This window comes from Diabrotica virgifera, chromosome 3 (assembly GCF_917563875.1).
Source record: "Diabrotica virgifera virgifera chromosome 3, PGI_DIABVI_V3a".
NCBI classification, from domain to species: domain Eukaryota; kingdom Metazoa; phylum Arthropoda; class Insecta; order Coleoptera; family Chrysomelidae; genus Diabrotica; species Diabrotica virgifera.
In genome coordinates, this window is record NC_065445.1 from 119,741,364 (window position 1) to 119,764,580 (window position 23,217).

Here is a 23,217-nt window from a genome sequence, read left to right on the forward strand (position 1 = left end):
GAAACAATACATGGGGGATTAGGCTTTGGAACTAGAAATGAAGCTGGAGATGACATGCTAGAATTAGCAACAGCATTGGATATGGCGATTGTTAACACATTCTTTAAAAAGAGAGAAACTCAACTTATTACCTACAAAAGTGGACAACATCAATCCCAAATAGACTACTTTATGATAAGGAAAGAAGACATACGTGAATGCAAGGACTGCAAGGTAATAGTTAGTGAGACAGTAAGCCAACAACATAAGCTGCTTGTTCTGGACATCGAAGTAAAAAGTGAAACTAAACAAAAATATCGGAGAGGACCACAAAAAATCAAGTGGTGGATGCTAAAAGATGAGAAGGAAGGTCTATTCAGGGAAAGAATAGTAGAAAAAATATGTTGGAACATGAAAGGAAGCCCTAACACAATTTGGAGAAAAATGGCCAATATTATTAGAGAGACGGCTATTGAAATACTTATGAAAACGTCAGGAAAGAAGTTTGAGGATAAAAAGACTTGGTGGTGGTCAAATGAAGTACAAGGAAAAATAAAAGAGAAGGGAAAATTATATAAAAAGTGGCAAGAAACCAGATCGGACATAGATCTTCAAAACTATACGGTCGCCAAAAAGGAAGCGAAAGTAGCAGTAGCAAAAGCTAAAGCAGAAGCGTATTCAAACCTATACGATCAACTTGATACCAGGGAAGGCGGAGCAAAGATATATAAAATAGCCAAACAGAGAGCAAAAAATGCAAGAGATTTTAATCAGATTAGATGTATCCGAGATAAAAATAATAAAATACTAATTCACGAAAAGGATGTCAAAAAGAGATGGAGAAATTATTTTGACAGTCTATTAAATGAAGAATTTGACAGACAGCCTGTGGAGTTAACGGAGACAGTAACAGCAATGGTTACCAGAATAACAAACGAGGAAGTGGCTCAAGCGCTTCAAAAAATAAAGAAAGGAAAAGCAGTCGGACCAGATGATATCCCTGGGTAAGTATGGAGAGCATTGGGCGAGACAGGAACAAGGTGGCTAGCAGGTCTATTTAATAGAATTATGGAAGTTGGACAAATGCCAGACGAATGGAGAAGCAGTATACTGGCACCTGTTTACAAAACACGGGAGATATACAACAATGTACAAACTACAGGGCTATAAAACTGCTTAGCCACACCATGAAAATATGGGAAAGAGTATTTGATAGACGGATACGTAAAGAGACCGAAATATCCGAGAATCAATTTGGCTTTATGAAGGGCAGATCAACAACAGATGCAATTTTAATTGTAAGGCAACTGATGGAAAAATACAGGAATAAAGAGACCAACGCTCATATGGTATTCATTGATCTTGAGAAAGCATATGATAGAGTTCCTCGAGAGGTTCTGTGGTGGGCACTCAATAAGAAAGGAGTCCCTGGCGAATATGTAAAGATTGTGAGAGATATGTATGAGGGAGTAACAACTAGTGTTAGGACAGGTGTGCGAAAGACTGATAAATTTCAGGTGAAAGTAGGATTGCACCAAGGCTCGGTGCTTAGTCCTTATTTATTCTCATTAGTTTTGGACCAGACAACAGCGAAACTACAGGGTAGTATTTCATGGTGCCTAATGTATGCTGATGATGTAGTGTTAATAGGAAATAGTGAAAGAGATTTAGAAGAAAAACTGGAACGGTGGAGACAAGCTCTGGAGGAAAAAGGTTTAAAACTTAGTAGGACAAAAACAGAGTATTTGGAATGTTCATTTAAAAATGGAGTTACTACAAATAAAATGGTATCTTTGGATGGTGAAATGATTGTGAAAAGTAATAGTTTTAAGTACCTAGGATCGGTATTACAGAGTAATGAAGAAATATATGGAGATGCATGCAGTAGAATTAGGGCTGGATGGGTGAAGTGGAAAGAAGCGAGTGGTGTGTTGTGTGACAGAAAAATTATAATGAAGCTGAAGGGAAAATTCTATAAAACAGCCATAAGACCGGCTATGATGCACGGAACTGAATGTTGGGCAGTGAAAAAGAAAGAGGAACAACGAATGCATGTGGCGAAAATGAGAATGCTTAGATGGATGAGTGGAGTGACAAAGAAGGATAAAATTAGAAATGAGTATATTAGAAGAAGTCTAGGTGTGGCACCAATTGATGCCAAAATGAGAGAGCATAGGTTAAGATGGATTGGTCATGTTCAACGTCGAGACGTTAATCACCCAATACGAAAAATAGCTGAAGTGCAGATTCCTGGAAGGAGTAGGAGAGGAAGACCAAAGAAGACCTGGGGGGAGACGATAAGGCAGGACATGTTGGTAAAGGGGATTAACATTGATATGACCCAAGATAGAATTGCGTTGAGAAATGCAATTAGGGAAGCCGACCCCGCATAGGGATAAGGCAAAGAGAATGATGATGATTAATACATGGGACGCAAAAATTTACAGAAACATATAAGTTCTTTAGTAAATTAAGAACTAAGGAAAGGAAAAGCACAAAATTTCAAATTATAGCAACACATATATCAACACATATTATATCAACACATATATCAACTAGGAAAAGTACTACGGGGAATTACCAACAGAAAAAAGGATCTCAATTATCAACGGAAGTAAATATTGAGGGTGAAGTATAATAACGGTAGAAGTTATAGAACTACAAAAAGCTTAATACGACGAATGTACAGATTTTACAGAATATACATAGCTAAAAAATGTACAGAGTGTACCTACAGAGAAGAAAAGAATAACAGAATAACAAAAGGAAGCTAGAGATAGTCGAAAGGCGTCATTAGGAGATCAATTGGAGTATCTCGCAGAGAGATAAGATGGCGAATAGAAGTTGGATTCTCAATAACGACAGTTTTGAAGAAAAAATTACTAATATGGTGCGGACATATCCAGAGGATGGAGAATACAAGACTCCCGAAAAAAAATATGGAATGGGTTCCTCCAAACCGCAGAAGACGAGGAAGACCTCAAAAATCCTGGAGACAAGGAATAATTTAAGCACCAAAAAAAAAATCGTATGAAAATTAGGCATCGGAAAAAATAATTTACTTATAAATATATTATCTAAAATAATTTAACCAAGATAACTTACCCTCCTCTGTAAACTTTTTCTTCCTATACGAATGTTGAATATTTGAGTGCATGGGTAAACTATTCGCTCTACTTCTAGGTTTTACGTGCGGTGGTCCATAATGTGAGACAGTACAAGATCTACCTTTACAAGCCATAAGACGTGCCAGAAGGTCGTGTAAGTAAGAAAGTTCTTCTGGTTTTAGGGAATCCGCATTATTCTGAAGCTCGAAAGGATCTAAAAATGGAAAGAAATAAATGTTTACCATATGTCACCGAGTTATGCTATACTTTAAGGACACAGAATAGATGATAAAACCTAGATAAGATAAATATAATTAACACACCAAATATTACAAAAATAGCTTAGGCCGCTATTATATTAGGCAACTGGTGACGCCATCAAGTTGCTCCACCAGTGACTTATTACGTCACGGGGCATTTAAGTAAATGAGACCTAGGTATTAAACTACGGCAACTGGTTGCGTCACCAGAAATTATTGTTGTCGTTCTGGTGACCGAACCAGGCCACCAGCCGGGCAACAGGATCTGGTGGCGCCACCAAGCCGTGTCATTATGTTATATGGACTCCATTAGCATATTAGACTGAGCAACTGGTGTCGGCCACCACTTTTTAGTTCATTTTTATTGTAATCGAGTGCTTCGTATTTCTTTTCTACTAACTTCTATAGTTTCCATTAACAAGCGTATATTTTTCTAAAACCTTTTTTGTTGGTTTATAAATATGTTAGAGTAAAAGTTCTTCTCGAAGATTTAGCCGCTAATTGTTTATTCATTGTTTAAACAATAAAAGCTGCAATAAAAGCTTTGTATAAAATATTTTAGAAATACAGTGCACTGGAATAAGTGTTACCCCCCCCCTTATTAACTTATTTATTTTTAGCACATAAGTAAAACGCTTGGACAGGTCGATTTTTAAAATAATCATAGTATATTATAGCATCAATGTTCCGAACTTTACGCGATCCTTTTCAGGTGACAGGCATAACTTTGATTTTTTTAAATGGGAAATACATCACATGACACCTCATTTAAAAGGTTTTGAAATACTATGAAACGTATGTTTAGGCTGCCAACTCAACTCAACCTTTTCTTTGAATTTAAATAAAACTGCTGACTAAGTGGACTATATACTTATATTTTTATCACTAAGACGTGTTAACTCTTTGAAATCAAAATCAACAATTGGACTGAGTGAGACTGAATAAAAAATGAACTTGTCGTAAGAAGCCGTTTTTGCACGCAGGCATGGCCAGCTCAGGACATTACATTAAATACTGCAGCGAACAGTGTACTACACTCAGTTTTTATAATATCATCTATTTTTTTTTTTTTTTATTTAAACACAAAACCACATCAACCGCGCAGGGTTATTAGTGGATATTACAATACAAAGTATTACATTAAATAGAGTTATACAATTTAATGTCTTTTAAATATGTTAACACTGATGAAACTTTTTTGGTGAGGATTGTCTTGAGGTCATCGTCTGTGATTCTATGGGATCTTCTTTGGCTTAGCTTCTAGGTCTGTTCTTACAAAGATGGTTACTCCGCCACTTGCCTGTTGTGCTATTCTGTTTTTTGGAAAACATTGGTAGTTTTGAAGATTAATATTGGATTGCTTAAAATGAGTTTCTTGAAGACATAAGATCTTAGGGCATGTTTCATTTATTAGAAGTTTTAATTGTTCTAAATGGGTATAGAACCCATTGATATTCCAATGTAATATATAGGGGTTAGACATTTTCGAGTTCTGACTGAGAATGTGTTTCATCGGTCTCTTCTGTGGAAGAGAAATTATTGGGGCTTAGTTTCTTTCTTAATCGAGTTATATTATTTTTTAATTTTGAATTGTGGGTATAGGCGTGAACAAAATTAAGGATCTGAATTAATTCGGCTGTTTCGTTCGAATAGTTTTTTGAGGTTATTTCGGGATGTTTTGCGTTTAATGTGTTTTCGAGAAAGTCACATATTTCGTCGAAGTTAAGGACAAATGGTGGTGATCTGTTTGCGATTTTGTCTTTAATTGTCTCTAGCGAAAGTAAAAGTTCATCTCGAGAATTTCTTTTAGACGTTTTTGTTTTTTTCTTTGATTTCCTTGTTACTGGAGAAGTGAAGATATGAGAATCGGTCTGTGTGGTATTTTCGTTGATTTCTGGAGACGATGAGATGAGCCTTTTTAGATGTTTTGTGACGTTTGGAATAATTTTAGGTTGTGTTATTTCTAATGGAGTAAGATTGCTGGTCTTGTTGGAAGTTGATGATGTTGGGATTTTTAAAGTGTTTGTTTCATTTGTATTATTTGTAGGTCTTGACATGTCGTCAGTTTCTATGGTAGATTCTAATTGGTTATTAGAGACCTGTACGTCTGGGATCTGATCTAATATGTTTTGGGAAGATGCTGGGTGATCGTTAGAGGTGGATATTAAGGCTTTGTCAGAAAGTTTTTGTTCTGTTTGGTTATAAGGTAGATTTGTTATATATTGTGTGTTTTGGGAGGTTTCTGGAAGAGCTTTTGAAGAGGTTGGATTAGAATTGGTTGGGTCAGGATTTGTTGTATTAGAAGTGGGTGGATCAAGCGCGGCTCCTCCTTAGGGTCAATTGGTCAATGACCCCCCTAAAATAATCTCATAAAAATACCAATTTTATTAAAAATATCTTTTATCTAAAACTTCACTCTGAAATATAAAATTCTCTCTCAGCAGTCTGCATTGGCAAAACAAATATAATAGATATAATAACGTCGCGCCTCGCGCTATACACAAGCCCGTGGCTGGGCCGTATTTTAAATTGTCTATATACAGTTCTTATGGCTTATGGACAAATGCATGTAAAATAGAAAAGAGACGGCAGATAGCAATTTCGTGGGCGAGAGTGGGAGTGACCTTTCCGTCGTATACCTCTAGTAGAGTCGACGGCCTCACGTTTAGTTAGTTACCGTCTGCTGACCGCACTTCACGGCAGGTCTATATCGATCGCGGCGTATTTGCGTAATTTATTTTGTTTTGTTGGATTTTTTTGTGATTGTAACAAAAACAAGATGAGTGTTGTTGACGAAATAATTGCCTTAAAATCTGCTGGAACACTAAATTATGAACGGCGGCTTGAGAAAAAAGAAAGTGGTCGACCAAAACCAAACATGAATTTAAAACAAACAACAAAGGATAGGGGTAAGGACATTCAAAGATATTTTAAAGAATCAATGTACAATTTGTGTGATTGGATTTGTGGCTGCAGTGTGAGAAATGCATTTTTTTGCTATCCGTGTTTACTGTTTTCGAATGACGCTGTATGGGCGAAAAATGGAGTAACTGACATTAAGCATTTAAAAGTGAAAATTACAAAACATGCCTCTTCAACTACTCATATAAATTCATCAATGAGTTACGCAAGTTTAGGACGTGTTAACATAAGACAGCAACTTGATAGTGTATATCGTAAATCTGTGCATGACTTTAATGAATTGGTATCTAAAAATAGGTATATTTTAAACAAACTAATCGACTGTGTAAAATTTTGTGGAGTTTTCGAAATTGCATTGCGCGGTCATGACGAAAGTGACAGCTCCAATAATCGTGGAATTTTTCTGGGCCTTATCGATTTTGTTTCTGAACTGGATTTAATGTTTAAAGAACACATTGAAAAAAGTACAGTATTTAAAGGAACATCGAAAACAATTCAGAACGATATTTTAGAATCAATGTTAGCCATTGTGCATACTCATATCATGAAGGAGATTGGCCAGACAAATTTTGTGGCCATTCAAGTAGATGAGACCACAGACAGCTCCAATAAAACGCAGATGATTATCATATTGCGATATGTATTAACTGGTATTGTACATGAAAGATTTTGGAAATTTGTTAACCCCCTAGGTACTACAGCACAACATTTAACTAATGTAATATTGGAAGAACTTCAATTATTAAAAATTAATGAAGCACCTGAAAAATTGATTGCCCAAAGTTACGATGGTGCATCAGTCATGAGCGGTAAACTGGGAGGAGTACAAACAAAAATTAAAGAAATATACCCAAATGCACACTTCATTCACTGCTATGCCCATCAATTTAATCTTATCCTCCAAAAAGCGGCGAGTCAACACAAACCGATAAAAATATTTTTTGCAAATTTACACGGATTTTCGTCCTTTTTCGGCCGATCTCCAAAACGTACGATGGTTCTGGATAGAGTGGTTAAAGTAAGGCTACCTAAAGCTGCGCCTACTCGATGGGCTTTCAATACAAAATGTGTTGAAATTGTATACACTTATAAAGATGATTTAAAATCTTGCTTAGAGGAAATTATTGATGAGGAGCAAGATGGTAACAATATAAATCAAGCAACTGGTTTAAAAAGACATTTGGAAGATGAGCATTTTTTATTTTGGTTAAATTTTTTCCATAAAATAATGCCCCATGTTGATATATTGTTTAAACAATTGCAAATGCGAGACATTGATGTTATATCTGTCAAAAATTGTATCCTGTCTTTTAACAACAATATCCAAATAATTAGAAATACTATTTTGGAATCAGAAGTACCAAGCACATCAACAGCAAAAAAAAGAAAAACTACTGCAGAGGATCCAAAGCGACGAACTGCACTTGAAATTTGTGATATTATTATATCTGAAATAAATCACAGGTTTAGTTTCAATGATCATCTCATGATTTCACAGTTATTCTACATAGAGAAATTTGAAGCATACACTACCAACTTTCCGCAAAATATTTTAAAAATGGTGACGGCTAATTATCCCACAGTGAATATTTCCAAACTAAAATCGGAACTTGAAGTCTTATATTGTCGTGAGGATTTTCGCAATAGTGCTGGTGCAGTAGCCATACTTCAGCTTTTTATTAACATGAATTTGTCTGAAACATTTTCTGAAGCAGTGAAGTTATTAAATATTTTGTGCACACTCCCTATGACAACCGTGGAAAGTGAGAGATGTTTTTCTACTTTAAAAAGAGTAAAAACATTCCTGCGTAATACGATGGGACAACCTAGACTTAGTGCCTTGTCTATGCTGAGCATCGAGAAAACGCTTGTCAAGAGCATTCCAAATTTCAATGAGAAGGTCATAGACTATTTTGCAGAACTAAAGGATAGAAGAATTGACTTAAAATATAAAAATATTTAAAGTAAGTTTCGTTTTAATAAATTTACAATTTATTATACTATAAATATTCCTATCTATATATCAGTCAATAACCTGTTCATACCATTTTTCCTATATTTTTTAAAAGATTTACTCTAAAAAAAGACAAATTTAATTTTCGGAAAACTAGGGTAAATAGTATTGAGTTTTATCTAAGTCTGTATTTTTTATCTAAAATATAAATGCTAAAAGATCTTTTAAATACTTTAAAAAATCAACAGTTTGAAGTTTTCAAACCAAAATGACCCCCCTGAAGATTGACCCACGAGCCGCCGCTGGGGTGGATTAGAATTGGTTGAGTCAAGATTGGTTGTATTAGAAGTGGTAGCATTAGAAGTGATTGTATTAGCGTTGTCAGGACATTCTGTTTCCTGGTGACCAATAGTCTTGCATTTTGAACAGCTGAAGTCTTCTATAGAAAGGTATAGTCTGTAAGTGGTATTATCATGAGAGATCATGAAAGAATCGGGAATGGACATATTTTCTAAAGGTGTGATAAATGTTTGCCTTCTAAAACTCAAGACATGGCTATACTCGCTTTCAGTCATTCCTACCCTAAGAAAAGTCATTTTAGAGACGGTATTTATACCCATTTTACGTAGTTCTTGTTCAATTAACGTGGTTGGAACAGAAGGACCAGCGTTTGATATTATCAGTCTTTGAGCTGGAGTGATAAGTCTTCTTATTTCTACTTGAGTTTCTTTTATATTGACGTATTTGTGGGAATGCAGCAATGAATCAACCATATTTTTAGAGGAAAGATATATACATATTCTATTGTTGGCTATTCTGGAAGCGAAAGATACGTTACGTGGACCAACTATTGAACCGACGGCTATGATGTACTCTTGAACTTTGGTTCCTTCAATACTAGAAAGAACTATGGCTTCGTCTTTTGTTGGTTGTTTAAACGTGTTAACAACACTGGAATATGAGATGTGAGATGAAGTTTGGGTAGTGTTCATGGTGTTATTCGAAGTCATGTTTGATTAATTTTGGAGACGTTGCAAGGCCGGCCCTGTCGCCGGTTCAAAAACCGGTGTGGATCTTGGCCCAAAACTGGTCCTATTTATATTTCTTGGATATTTTATAGGTTATATTATTATTAATATAATTGTAATATGATGTGGTTTTTGGTACTCACGTCAGGTTTGCGAGGTTTACATGGTGTTTCCACTGTAACAATGTGGAGGAACTAACAAAATAATTTTAAATTGTGTTTTTATCATTTCGCAGTGGTTTACAACGTGATGTATATTATTACTGTCAGGACCGTACTCCAATATCATCTATTTCTGAACACTTTTACACATATTTATTATCCACTATTTCTCACATATTTACGGGATATACAGGTATGTGCAATCTAGGCCGGATATCTTGATAAAAATCTTAGGTAAAGGTGTAATATTAAGAACATAAAAGACTGGATACCAGGCAAAAAGGGAATAAACAGCCACAAAGTGAAATGGGCGAACAAAAACGATGAGTCGAAGTGTGATAACCGCGACATCCAATAAGAAGGCGCCCGTAAATGGAACAGAGAAGAATAAATACGTCTTGAACTGAAAAAACTAGCGAATGAGAAATGGAATTTTCTTAAGATTTGTTGTGGATTTATTCAATTGACTACCAAATACCTCCAGGAATTTTATTATTCTTTTCTTATTATTTATATTTTTTAGCTTAATGCCTCGACAACTAATGACCATTGGCATGGCAGATACCCAGTAAAGTGTGTAGTGTGTGTTGAGTAAATGTTTTGTTACTTTGAAAAGTCGACTTCACTATCTTTACAAAGAGATGCTAGTTTTATCCGACCGCCTGCGGTCTCTGCGGTGAGTACGGATATCACACGAATAGAAACTATAATCAATACTAAATTTTATGTTTTAATTAGTATAATCACTTGTACAAAGGTAAAGTACAGAAGGATGATTTCAAATATGAAAATAATCCAAGTTGAGGATATTCATTTAAAATTATATTAATAGTCTAAGATCCTAATAGGAGGTCGAAATGTACCCATCTGCTTGCCGGATGAAACATATTTTCATTAAATTTCATACATAGACAAACACGACCAGCATGGGTTGCCTATTAAAATCGTGTCATAGCTATCCTTAAGGGGGGGCCGTAGGGGTTGAAATCAACATTTCAAGCACATTTTTGTGAAATTTTTTTTTGAAAGTATGATAAAATTATCTTATTTTTAAATTAAATAAGCGTATTCAGTGGAATTCAAAGAATAATCAAAAAAATTCAAGGAAAAATATTGAAAAATAAGTTAACGGTGGCAAATTTTTAAAGACACCTAGAAAAAAATGGATTTTGCGGCGGACATCGGAACTTACAGTTGAGTCCGCGAGTCTTTACCCGTGCGTCATTAATACCTGGCGAGATAAAACACATACTTTTTATCTAGCATCATTCTCTTCCACGCATGAAACTCATGACAAACCAGCTGCCGTTTGTTATTAAGTTAAAACACATGTTATTTTTATGAACCGTCTAGACTCAGTGCAGTGAAAAGAGATAGGTACAAAAAAAGACGATTCGGTATGTTTTCATATTTTAAGCACAATTTGTTTGACGTTTCTGCTTTGTTTACTTTTGTGGCTGTCAGTCAGTTGAATTTTTTGCGGTTTTTGTCGAATTTTTGTGTTTTGAAGTTTCTTTATATTACACAAACAGTTGTTTTCACAACTAATTTTATATTGGGCTTTGAAATTTTAAGGTAAATAATTATATTTTGGCAATTAATATTTAAAACATACAAAGCTAACGTCATTCACACAGTAAAGAAATGATTGTATTTAGATTTCTGTCAAAGTGAATAAAATAACAAAAACAAAATATGTTATTGAATTTTTTTATAAATTGTTTATTTATTTATTAATCAATAATAATAAAAGAATTTATTAAGCTACTTCAAATGTAGTTGTAATTCTGCACAAAAATTTTGAAGCAAAACTTACATTTGGCATTCTATATATTTGATAACGTCAAATTTTATAATAAAACCCGTAATCGGAACAGTAGCCACTTTCTGTCAGTTGTTGTTGCGTGAAATAGATTTCTGACTTATTTCGTATGCTTTAAATGATGACGCACGGGTAAAGACTCGCGGAGTCAACTGTATTATCATTGGATCATGGTAAACAAAAAATTCAAAAAGATTTTATTAGCTTATATGTTTATCGAGATAACTCTGTCGAGTTTTTTTAGTTATAACGATTTTTGACTTTTTAGTATCACTCAGAAATCAAAACAACGAAATTTTTTGCACAAAAAATAAGCATAATACCTCAGGCTGTGGGTGAAAAAAGGTGATATAATTCAGGAATTTTTGAAACCTATCAGATGTTGTAAAGGACGATGCCAGGAATAACTTCTACTAAAATGTAACCAAAAATATTGTGCGCTTTTTTTTAATTGCGATTTTCATTTGTTAAATTTGCAATTTTTATTAATTTTTAATTTTGTAGCTTAGGATATTGATTTTAGAGAAAAACTTTTTAATATAAAGTTGTAGTAAATTAAAAACCTACAATTTGAGCTATGGTAAGTTTAATTTTGTTAATTGGTTATTGTAAAACAGCCTGCGAAAGGTCCAAAATGGCCGTTTTTTACAATTGCATTATTTATTGTACAAATAATTAATTTTTTTTATTTTTTAAAGCTTTAAAATGAAGATCTTTCAATTCCAAACATAAAAAAAATTGTAAGGCCAGATTAGCTAATTGGTTGCTTAGATATTATAAATTGTTTATCCCAAGAGGTCACATGTCGAAGGCTATAACTTTTTGAAAAAAAATCGTAGAAAGTTGGTGAAACATTCAATCTCCTTCTAAAGAGTTATATTTTCATATTCTGATGTAAATAAATGCGTAAAAGATTTTTAAACCTCTAATTTTTGGATTTGAAAATAAGGGGGCAAATTTCGTTATAAACATTTAGAGCTGAAGCGGCCCTGTACATCCTATAAGTTTTTAATTTGCATATTATTGTTGCTAAAGATGAAACGAAGATTTATAAAAAAATAAAAAATTTCTACGACCAACTGAAGCCGAGATAATTTTTGGGTTTGAAAATAAGGGGGCAAATGTCGTTATAAACATTTAGAGCTGAAGCGGCCCTGTATATCCTATGAGTTTCTAACTTACAGATTATTGTTGCTAGAGACGAAACGAAGATTTATAAAACAAGAATGTGTGTGTACTTTGTACGCACGTAAGAAGTTATACTTCTACTACATATTATGTGATTTTTAAGACTATACCAAAAATTTAAAAAAATAAAAGAATAAAACGCACACAAACACATTGAAAAATGCCACAAAGAAAAAATGATTTCTGGACGATAATAATTGTTGGCAAAAATTTTAAATACGCATTTGCTGAAAAAAAATTATATAACAAATATACTTATAATCATAATATGCATAAAAAAATAAAAAAATAAAACTTGCATCGGGAATTGAACCCTTGAATTTCGTGCCGCTTTGACTCGTAATCGAAGCGTAGACTCACTCGTCCAATCGCACATTATTTATCATGTGGAAAACGGTAACTGAACGTTTTACTGTTTGACAATTGTTTTGAAAATTATGTAGTTTAAATTTTGTGGAAGAAAATATAAAAATATAACAAAACAGTAAGAAAACAATATATTAGATGAAGATTGGTAGAACTTTTGTTGGTAATCAAATTAAGTATGTAAATCAAAGCATTACATACCTACTAGATAAATAAATCTACGCCAAAAAATCATAATTTAAAAATAAAAATCGAACCTAATTTGGGATTTCTCTCTAAAATCCGCATTCTTGAGAAAATAAATGTATGTATTTCAACCTAATCCAAATGTATAATTACAATATGATTATAATAAAAACTAGGTACTTACCAAATTAGAATGAGTTTTCCTTGTCCAAAATAGTCCAAAAGTCCAAAAATATAGGTATATGAAAACTATTTAAAAAGGCAGTATACGCTCTGAGCTTCGCTGGTGGCGCTCCTAGCGGATTACTAATTCAACTTTCACCGGTAATTTTTAAATTTATTATTTAATTGTTATCGCTTAACATTTACAACGCAAAAAAGTAATTAAATTGTAATCGATTTTTTTAAGATTTTGCTAATCATTTTGACGTTCTATTGATAAAATATGAATTTCTTACTTTGAATACTTTCACAATTATCGTGTAGATGGCGCTAAGATTTTTAGATTAAATTATGATTACATATTACGGAACATTAAAAAAACTTAAATTCAGTATTTAAAACGTAAGTATATTTAAGGTAAAAATATATACCACAGATTTGACGAACTAATATTTTTTATAATTAATGTTTTTAATTTTAATTTTAAATTAATCACTTTGACATTTATGTCAAATTTCCGGTAAACGTTTACAGACTTGCCACTACTGGCGCTCGTAAATTTGTAAATATCCCCTCTACGTACGAGCTCACAGCGTATAACTATTAACTAACTTTTGTTTGTTGTTTCTTTTCACACAAATTTTAAAACGCAACAACCATAAATAATCTAACTACAGCTGTGCCACAGCCACCATATTGAATAATTTTTGACATGTCATTTGAACATCCAATCAGAACAAAGTTATAATGCGCATGCGCCCGGTCGCTAGGTTTTCCCATATAAAAATTTACCCTCTATCGCCGGTAAAGAAGTATAACTTCAAAAATTAAAATTTTCTACAACCAACTGAAGCCGAGATAATTTTTTTTTTCTTAAAATCAAAGTGCCTTTATTTATAACAATTAAGAAATTATTTTACAGTCATTGATTAAATAAAGACTTATATTATCTTAAAATAAAAATTATTATAAAATATAATTACATTTAATTATTAAAAATTATTTTTTAAATCGGTACAAGAAGAAAAAGTTTTATATTGTATATTATAGTAAGAAGTAACATTATTATTATTATATTTATATACCAATGAAAAAATTTAAAATATAGTTATATATGTCATATACAGGGTGTCCAGAAACTCTACCGACAAACGAAGACAGGAGATTTTTTAGATAATTTTAAGATAATTTAACCCAATTCACCTAGTCCGAAAATGCTTCCTAAGGGAGCTAGAGCTCTTTGAAGATGGCGTCATGTAATTAGTTTTTCTTAAATAACTCCAGAACGCTTCTATTTAGAAAAACGAAAATTGGTATGCATATTTACTTTCCAGAAACAAATCCATTCCATCTATTGCGAATTTCTAGTACCGGTCATAGGCGTCCGTTTTGGGTAGGGCAACGGTTATTTTATCGCATAACTTTTTTGTCTTTAACTTTTAAGCATTTTTGTCACCGGAATATTAAATTATGAGGTATTCTAGTACTAAAAGGTACTCTTGCGTTAAGTCGGTAGGACACACCGTTTTCTAGAAAAATGGATTTGAAAGTTTTTCGTTTTGGGAATTTGAAAAAAATGGAAAAAAGTTTTCAAAAAAAAACGATGTATTTTACTAACTTAAAGCAAGAGTAACTTTTAGTACTCGAATACCTCATAATTTAATAATCTAGTGTCAAAAATGCTTAAAAATTAAGGACAAAAAAGTTACGCTATAAAATAACTGTTGACCTACCCAAAACGGACGCCTATGACCGGTACTAGAAATTCGCAATTAATGAAATCGATTTATCTCTGGAATATAAATAAATGTACCAGTTTTCGTCTTTCTAAAAAGGTTTTTTTTGGAAATTTTTTTTTGAAATTTAAAGAACGAAAAATTTTCAAATCGATTTTTCTAGAAAACGGTGTGTCCTACCGACTTGAAACAAGAGTACCTTTTAGCACTAGAATACCTCACAATTTAATAATGCAGTGTCAAAAATGCTTAAAAGTTAAAGACAAAAGTTATGCGATAAAATAACCGTTGCCCTGCCCAAAACGGACGCCTATGATCGGTACTAAAAATTCGCAAAGGATGGAATAGATTTATCTCTGGAAGATAAATACGCGTACAAATTTTTGTTTTTCTAAATAGAAGCGTTCTGGAGGTATTTAAGAAAAACTCGTTACAAGACGCCATCTTCAAAGAGCTCTAACTACCTTAGGAAGCATTTTCGGACTAAGTGAATAGGGTTAAATTGTCTTAGAATTATTTGAAGAATCTTCTGTCTTCGTTTGTCGGTAGAGTTTCTGGACACCCTGTATATGTATCATTGTTGTAATATTATTTCTTCAGAAATGAAATTTCACATATAAAAGTTTATCAAGAAAAACAAATACAGTGGTAAATAGACTGTATATTATAATGGTAATGTTATTAAATTGTTTTCTGTCAAAATTTAATACAAGTTACGTAAAAATTCTCCGACCGCGCGGATTTGAAGCGAGCCGGGCAATTTGCAAAATTCGGCCGCTCGCAAAAGCACCGAATTTAAAAATTATTTTTAATAATTAAATACCGGGTGTCCACTTATATTTTCCCCCATTTTAACTACCTATAACTTCTAAACGGCTCAAGATAGAAACATGTAGTTTTCGCTGAAATGTTTTATTTTAGTAAAAGTTTTGTATGAATCGATTGAGTTTTTTATATCGCTTTCAATTACGAAAATAAAAATGGCGGATTTTTGAAAAAAAACTTTGTTGACTTTTTTTAATGGAACACCCAGTATATTTTTGTGTAAATTGAAATAACGATCATTTTTGATATAAATTTTTTTAAAATCGGTTGTCAAATCACTGAGTAATTAATTTTTAAAATGAGAGGTGCAACGTGGATATCACATACCTAAATAACATAGCTAAGCAAATTGATATTATGTTATGTGTTTCCACACTGCATCTCTCATTTTAAAAATTAATTGCTCAGTTATTTGACAACCGATTTTAAAAAAAATTATATCGCTGGATAGGCAAATGACCATTTTTTTTTTATTTTTAAAATGAGGGATGCAATGTGGAAATCACATAACATAATATCAATTTGCTTAGTTAGAGAGTTGTACCTCTCATTTTAAAAATTAATTACTCAGTCATTTGACAACCGATTTTGAAAAAATTTATATCGCTGGAGAGGTGAATGACCTTTCTTTCAATTTACAAAAAAATATACTGGGTGTTCCATTAAAAAAAGTCAACAACGTTTTTTTCAAAAATCCGCCATTTTTTTTTTCGTATTTGAAAGCGATATAAAAAATTTAATCCATTCAGACAAAACTTTTAGTAAAATAAAACATTTCAGCGAAAACCGCATATTTCTATCTTGAGCCCTTTAGAAGTTATAGGCAGTTAAAATGGGGGAAAATATAAGTGGACACCCGGTATAATTATATTTTATAATAATTTTTATTTTAAGATAATGTAAGTCGTTCTTTAGTCAATGACTGTATTACTGACTGAAAAATAATTTCTTAATTGATATAAATAAAGGCACTACGACTAAAGAAAAAAAAAACAATTATCTCGGCTTCAGTTGGTTGTAGAAAATTTTTATTTTTTTATAAATCTTCGTTTTGTCTTCAGCAACAATAATCTGTAAGTTAGAAACTCATAGGATGTACAGGGCTACTTCAGCTCTAAATGTTTATAACGAAATTTGCCCCCTTATTTTCAAACCCAAAAATTATCTCGGCTTCAGTTGGTCGTAGAAATTTTTTATTTTTTTATAAATCTTTGTTTGATCTTCAGCAACAATAATCTGTAAGTTAAAAACTCATAGGATGTACAGGGCCGATTCAGCTCTAAATGTTTATAACGAAATTTGCCCCCTTATTTTCAAACCCAAAAATTAGAGGTTTAAAAATATTTTACGCATTTATTTACATCAGAATATGAAAATATAACTCTTTAGAAGGAGATTAAATGTTTCACCAACTCTATACGATTTTTTTTTTCAAAAAGTTATGGCCTTCGACATTTGACCTCTTGGGATAAACAATTTATAATATCTAAGCAACAAACTCGTTAATCTGGCTTTACAATTTTTTTTATGTTTGGAATTGAAAGGTCTTCATTTTAAAGCTTTAAAAAATAAAATATTTGTACAATAAATAATGCAATTGTAAAAAACGGCCATTTTGGACCTTTCGCAGGCTGTTTTGCAATAACTAATTAACAAAATTAAACTTACCATAGCTCAAATTGTAGGTTTTTTAATTTACTACTAATAAGCTACAAAATTAAAAATCAATAAAAATTGCAAATTTAACTAATGAAAATCGCAATTAAAAAAAGCGCACAATATTTTTGGTTACATTTTAGTAGAAGTTATTCCTGGCATCGTCCTTTACAACACCTGATAGGTTTCAAAAATTCCTGAATTATATCCTGAAATCGACCTATTTTTCACCCACAGCCTGGGGTATCAAACAAAAAATATATCGACAGCGTTACCTCAGGGAATGTCTAAAGAAAATAAATACAAAATTCCAGGTGGGTCAGTCAAGTAGTTTTTGAGTTACAATGTCTACAGCCTTTTAAAAAAGCAGTTTTGAAGAAAACGCGTTTAAAGTATTGTCAACTTTTATTTTCAATTTCTTTTTGTCTGTCAAATCGTAAAATTATGCACACCAGAATATCTTTTTGAATCGCGAAGTAATTTACAAATACAAAAGAAAATGAGAACAGCTGTTGACCGTTGTTCATTACGTTCAAGCGTGCTGACGCGAACCTTCTGTAAAGCGAGTCGAAAATAGGGATATTCAATACTCTCCCTACCTTCGACGCGCTTTGCAGCATCTTCTCGCCAGCGCGCTTGAGCGTAGTGAGAAACGGTCAACAGCTGTTCTCATTTTCTTTTGTAAATTACCCCGCGATTCAAAAACATATTCCGGTGTGCATCACTTTACGATTTGACACACAAAAAAATTGAAAATAAAAGTTGACAATACTTTAAACGCTTTTTGAAGTTATACTTCTTTAGGCACGATTTCATTGAGGGTGAAATTTTATTAATCTGCGCGCATGTGCACACAGGCAGTATGAAGTTAGTTACTAAATATTTTAATTTATGTATGTATCAATCCAGAAAAGGTGTGGAAAGAATATATTAGTGTTTTTAAATATATTTTTCTACAAACGTGTTAAAAATGCAATGTATAGCACTCCATAAGAACGTTAAAAATGCTACTTTAAAGCACCAGTGCTTTAAAAAATTTAAGGCACTGCAGTTAAAAGTGAATTGTCAAATTGTGAAACGTCAAAATATTTATATTTCATTTATTAACATTAATATTAATAATACAACTTGCGCAATTTGAAAAAGGTGGTTTAAAAGGTTTTTTGAAATTAAATTTAAACTGTATTATTGCATTTTTAACACGTTTGTAGAAAAAAACTATTAAAAGTTGTTAGAATATACAAAAATAAAAGTAGATGTTATTCTGATTTACGTATTGACAATATAGGCAGTTTTTATGTAATGGCAAGAAAAATATAAAAATGGAATGTCAGTCAAGTTCCAGTAAAAGTTTTTGTAGGTATTGTCCTGTAATTGAGAATGAATAAATTATAATTGTTGATATTTATATAAGACGTTTGTAGAAAAAGTATTGTATGATATAGGTAAGTGTTAAAAAGTGTATTTTTAAGGCACTTATGTGAATTGCAGAATGAGCGAAGCGAATCTTTCACACGAAACTTTCACATACGTGCCTTAAAATTGTACTTTTAACATTTATATGATAAATAGGTAACTATTATTATAATTTTTGTGTATTTGGACTTGTCTACCTCGGAAACAAAATAATAAGTAATAATATTTAAAGTATTTTTTCTACAACCGTGTTAAAAATGCAATTTTTGGCACTCCATACGAGCGTTAAAAATGCTACTTTAAGGCACTAGTGCTTTAAAATATTTTTAAGGCACTGCAGTTCGTATTAACCGTATAGACAATTTTGATGTAATGTCAAAAAAATATAAAAATGGAATGTCAGTCAAGTTCAAGTAAAAGTTTTTGTAGATATTGTCCTGTAATTACGTTTGTAGAAAAAATATTGTATGATACGCGTGTTAAAAAGTACATTTTTAAGGCACTCATGTGAATTGCAGAACTCGCTATCGCTCATTCTGCAAACTTTCACATGCGTGCCTTAAACGTGTACTTTGAACACTTATAACATAAATAACTATTATAATTCACTTCGTCTGTTTGTCACTATGTCTGAGGAATCTTGTAGCCCGGATAAACAAAAGGGTATAGCTCAGTGGTAGAGCGTTGGACTGGTGATCAAGAGGACCCCGGTTCGAATCCTGGTGTTTTCTAATATTTTTTTAATTTTTGGTATTGTTTTAATAAAAATTTTTGGAAAGTAGTAAGTAAAAATTAATTTAATCTTTAAATAAAATACAAATAAACTGTCCGAAAGTATATTTCATTGAAATCATATTTAGAAGTATAACTTCTTACTTGCGTACAAAGTACACACACACACATTCTTTTTTTCTCAAAACTGCTTCTTTCAAAGCCTGTAGACATTGTAACTCAAAAACTACTTGACCAACTCACCTGGAATTTTGTACATATTTTCCTTAGACATTCCTTGAGGTAACACTGTCGAGATATTTTTTGTTTTATGCTTATATTTTGTTTAACAATAATAAATATGTTGTTTTTAACCCTTTTTATTTGTAAAAAATTTCGTTGTTTTGACTTCTGAATGATACTAAAAAGTCAAAGATCATTAAAACTAAAAGAAACTTGACAGCGTTACCTCGAGAAACTCATAAGCTAATAAAATTATTTTGAATATTTTGTCTACCATGATCCAATGATAAATTATTTACTTTATCTTTAAAAATTTGCCACCGTTGGCTTATTTTTCAATATTTTTTCTTGAATTTTTTTAATATTCTTTGAATCATACTTAATATGCTTATTTAATTTAAAAATAAAATTAGTCTCTCATACTTTCAAAAAAAATTCACAAAATGTGCTTAAAACGTTGATTTCAAAACCCACGCCCCCCTTAAGGATAGCTATGACACGATTTTGATAGGTAACCCATGCTGGTCGTGTTTGTCTATGTATGAAATTTAATAAAAAAATGTTTCATCCGGCAAGCAGATGGGTACATTTCGACCTCCTATTCGGATCCCGTACTATAATAGTGTACTTACCTCTACGTAAATTGTAGTAAGTAATAAATCCAGTAGTGAACTCACAATACAGAAAATTGTGCGTGGAGTTAATAGTTCTAACACACGAATAGGTATTATTATTAGAATTCATACAGAAACAGAACGGTCCGCTGGTCCAAAACGGAGCTGTTTTCCAATGCTCGTTATCATGATGGAAACAATTCATTTTTTCAAAACCACATTCCCTTTGTAATTGTTCTTTTTTCTTCTGTTTTCGAAGTTTTTTCTTTAGACGCTCTTCCTTCAATCTTCGTTTCTTCTCCTTTTCAATATCCTCTTCATCTGGAACGTAAGGATCTTTTATTTCGCAGTGGCATAGGTTTGGCTTCACTCTTCTTCTAGGGAGTGGTATTAAGTCATCTGGTTTGTGAGGCTAAAAAACATTCAACTTAAAAATGGAATGGTATTGATAGCAGACCACTTAGTATTCATAACCATTTTAGTAAACATGTAATATACGATATATTGCAAGTCATAATATATACACCAAAATAGTTGGGGTAACTCTGGACCGAGCCCTAGTACAAGAAACACTCTCATAACACAAAACAGAAAGTTTCTGTAAGAAACAACACAGTACGGAACCTAACAGATACTTCTTGGTGGGCACAACCGCAGATACTGAAATCTAATACTATGGCCCGATGCTGCTCTGCAGGAAATCTGCTTGCCCGATATGGTACAGATCATGCCACTTCGGTCAGGTACCTACCTATAGCTCTAAATGAAACTTGACACATTACCATGGACTGTCTGGAACCGACACCAATCAATAAGGTATACTGTTTGGCCGGCATAGCACCATTATAAGAATTTTGACCGTACGATGGGTAAAATCTACATAGTGGTTCGAGCAATCATATGGAATCTTTCTCCCTTCACTGCTTCAAACATTCGGTGAAGGGAGAAAGATTCCATATGATTGCTTGAGCCACTATGTAGATTTTAACCATCGCACGGTCAAAATTCTTATAATGTGAACATCACCTTAGGCGTGAAGTAGCAGAAAAGAAGGAGTCCAGAAGGAAAAAACATAAAGCATCCACGTCGCCAATTTTTAGGTAACAAAATAGGCATATTTAACAAGAATAAAAATCGCTGAATGCGAGTGGCGCACAAAAGAGCTGATATGAATATTACGTGGGGCAAAAATTTATATTCATTTTGGTGGAAAATAAAATTATAGTTTTATTTAAAAGATTTTTCCATAATATTTGCTAAATTTGAAGTAAAACGAGTCACAATGGTCGGACTAAAATTTTCGAAATTTTTGGGGACGTGAACGAAAAATAGACACCAAATGATGAGGGCCGTAAAACGCACATCCTTGGACCAAAATGGATCTTTAATATATGGATTGCCGGGTATTTTTTTAAACTATAAGAAAGGATTTGGCCCATTTTTCAATTCAGTCAGGTTGACAGAATCGAAAACTTCGACAAACGAAGACAGAAGATTCCTCAGGTAATTTTAAGACAATTTAACCAAATTCACCTAGTCCGAAAATGCTTCCTAAGGGAGCTAGAGCTCTTTGAAAATGGCGTCTTGTAATTAGTTTTTCTTAAATAACTCCAGAACGCTTCTAGTTAAAAAAAAAACAAAAATTGGTACGCATATTTATCTTCCAGAGAGAAATCGATTCCATCCATTGCGAATTTATAGAACCGGTCATAGGCGTCCGTTTTGGGTGGGGTAACGGTTATTTTATCGCATAACTTTTTTGTCTTTAAATTTTAAGCATTTTTCACTTTGGATTATTAAGTTGTGAGTACTAAAAGGTACTCTTGATTTAAGTTGGTAGGACACACCGTTTTCTAGAAAAATCGATTTGAAAATTTTTCGTCTCTTGAATTTGAAAAAAATTGAAAAAATTTTTCAAAAAAAAACGGTGTATTTTACCAACTTAAAGCAAGAGTAACTTTCACTACTAGAATACCTCATAATTTAATAATCTTGTGTCAAAAATGCTTAAAAATTAAAGACAAAAAAGTTATGCGATAAAATAACCGTTGAATTACCCAAAACCGACGCATATGACCCAGGGCTGCTTTATCCATTAGGCAATATAGGCAGTTGCCTAGGGCGGCAAATTGTGAGAGGGCGGCAAAAATACTGTACAAAAAAACATTTGTATATAAAAATTAAAATCGAATAACAAGTATGTATGTTCATCCATCAATGAAATAGAAATGGGCATTCATTTCTAAATAGAATAAAACAAATTGCATTCATAACAAAAATAAAACAAATTGCATTCATAACAAAAATAAAACAAACATAGCATTCTGCTATCTTAACACTATTCATTCAAAAAGAACGGAAGTCATAAATTTAATGATTTTTAGGCCGCCGGCAGCTGGGCAAAGGCGGTGGGCCATTGAACACTTCAATATTGCACATTTTACAGAAACTAAAGTTTGACTTGTCTACAGTAGGACATCGAGTTAGAGTTGGGATTTTCAAACTGTATTATTACAAGTAGATAAGGTTCGTGTCGTCACACCAATATACTCCAGGGAAATGAGCAAGAAATAGACCATGTTCGGGATACTGAAATATCGAGGTAGCTGACTACTTTTTTAGTTATTGTTAACTGTGACCTATAGAATGAAAACCTACATGTTTCCTGCCTAGAGTTCGCGTCCGTTTTTTAATTATAAAAATGTAGTGCAATCAACGCGATTTTTTCCATTTTTTGCACTCAACTAAAATGCTAAATAGTTGACATAGAATTACAAAATTTATTTTTTTAGAATATTGAAAACCCTTCAAAATGACGATTTTTAAAAGTCAAAAAGTTAATTTGTTGCTTCTTAAACTGCAAAATAACTGAAAATCGTTA

General features: G+C 32.6%; 1 protein-coding gene and 1 non-coding gene across 5 annotated transcripts in view; one reads left to right on the top strand and one right to left on the bottom strand.

Annotated features, from left to right (window-relative positions):
* The window catches only part of LOC126881275 (extracellular sulfatase SULF-1 homolog), a 505,200-nt gene that overhangs the window by 10,852 nt on the left and 471,131 nt on the right, over nucleotides 1-23,217 (bottom strand). For all 4 annotated transcript variants that reach the window (XM_050645464.1, XM_050645461.1, XM_050645462.1 and 1 more), the window contains 2 exons: nucleotides 20,355-20,748; nucleotides 3,085-3,300 (listed from right to left, as the gene is read on the bottom strand). In XM_050645464.1, the coding sequence (XP_050501421.1) occupies nucleotides 3,085-3,300; nucleotides 20,355-20,748 (610 nt within the window). The remainder of the gene's footprint in view (nucleotides 1-3,084; nucleotides 3,301-20,354; nucleotides 20,749-23,217) is intronic.
* On the top strand, nucleotides 19,428-19,499 carry Trnat-ggu (transfer RNA threonine (anticodon GGU)). The gene has a single exon. It is a non-coding gene; the product is annotated as a tRNA-Thr (tRNA).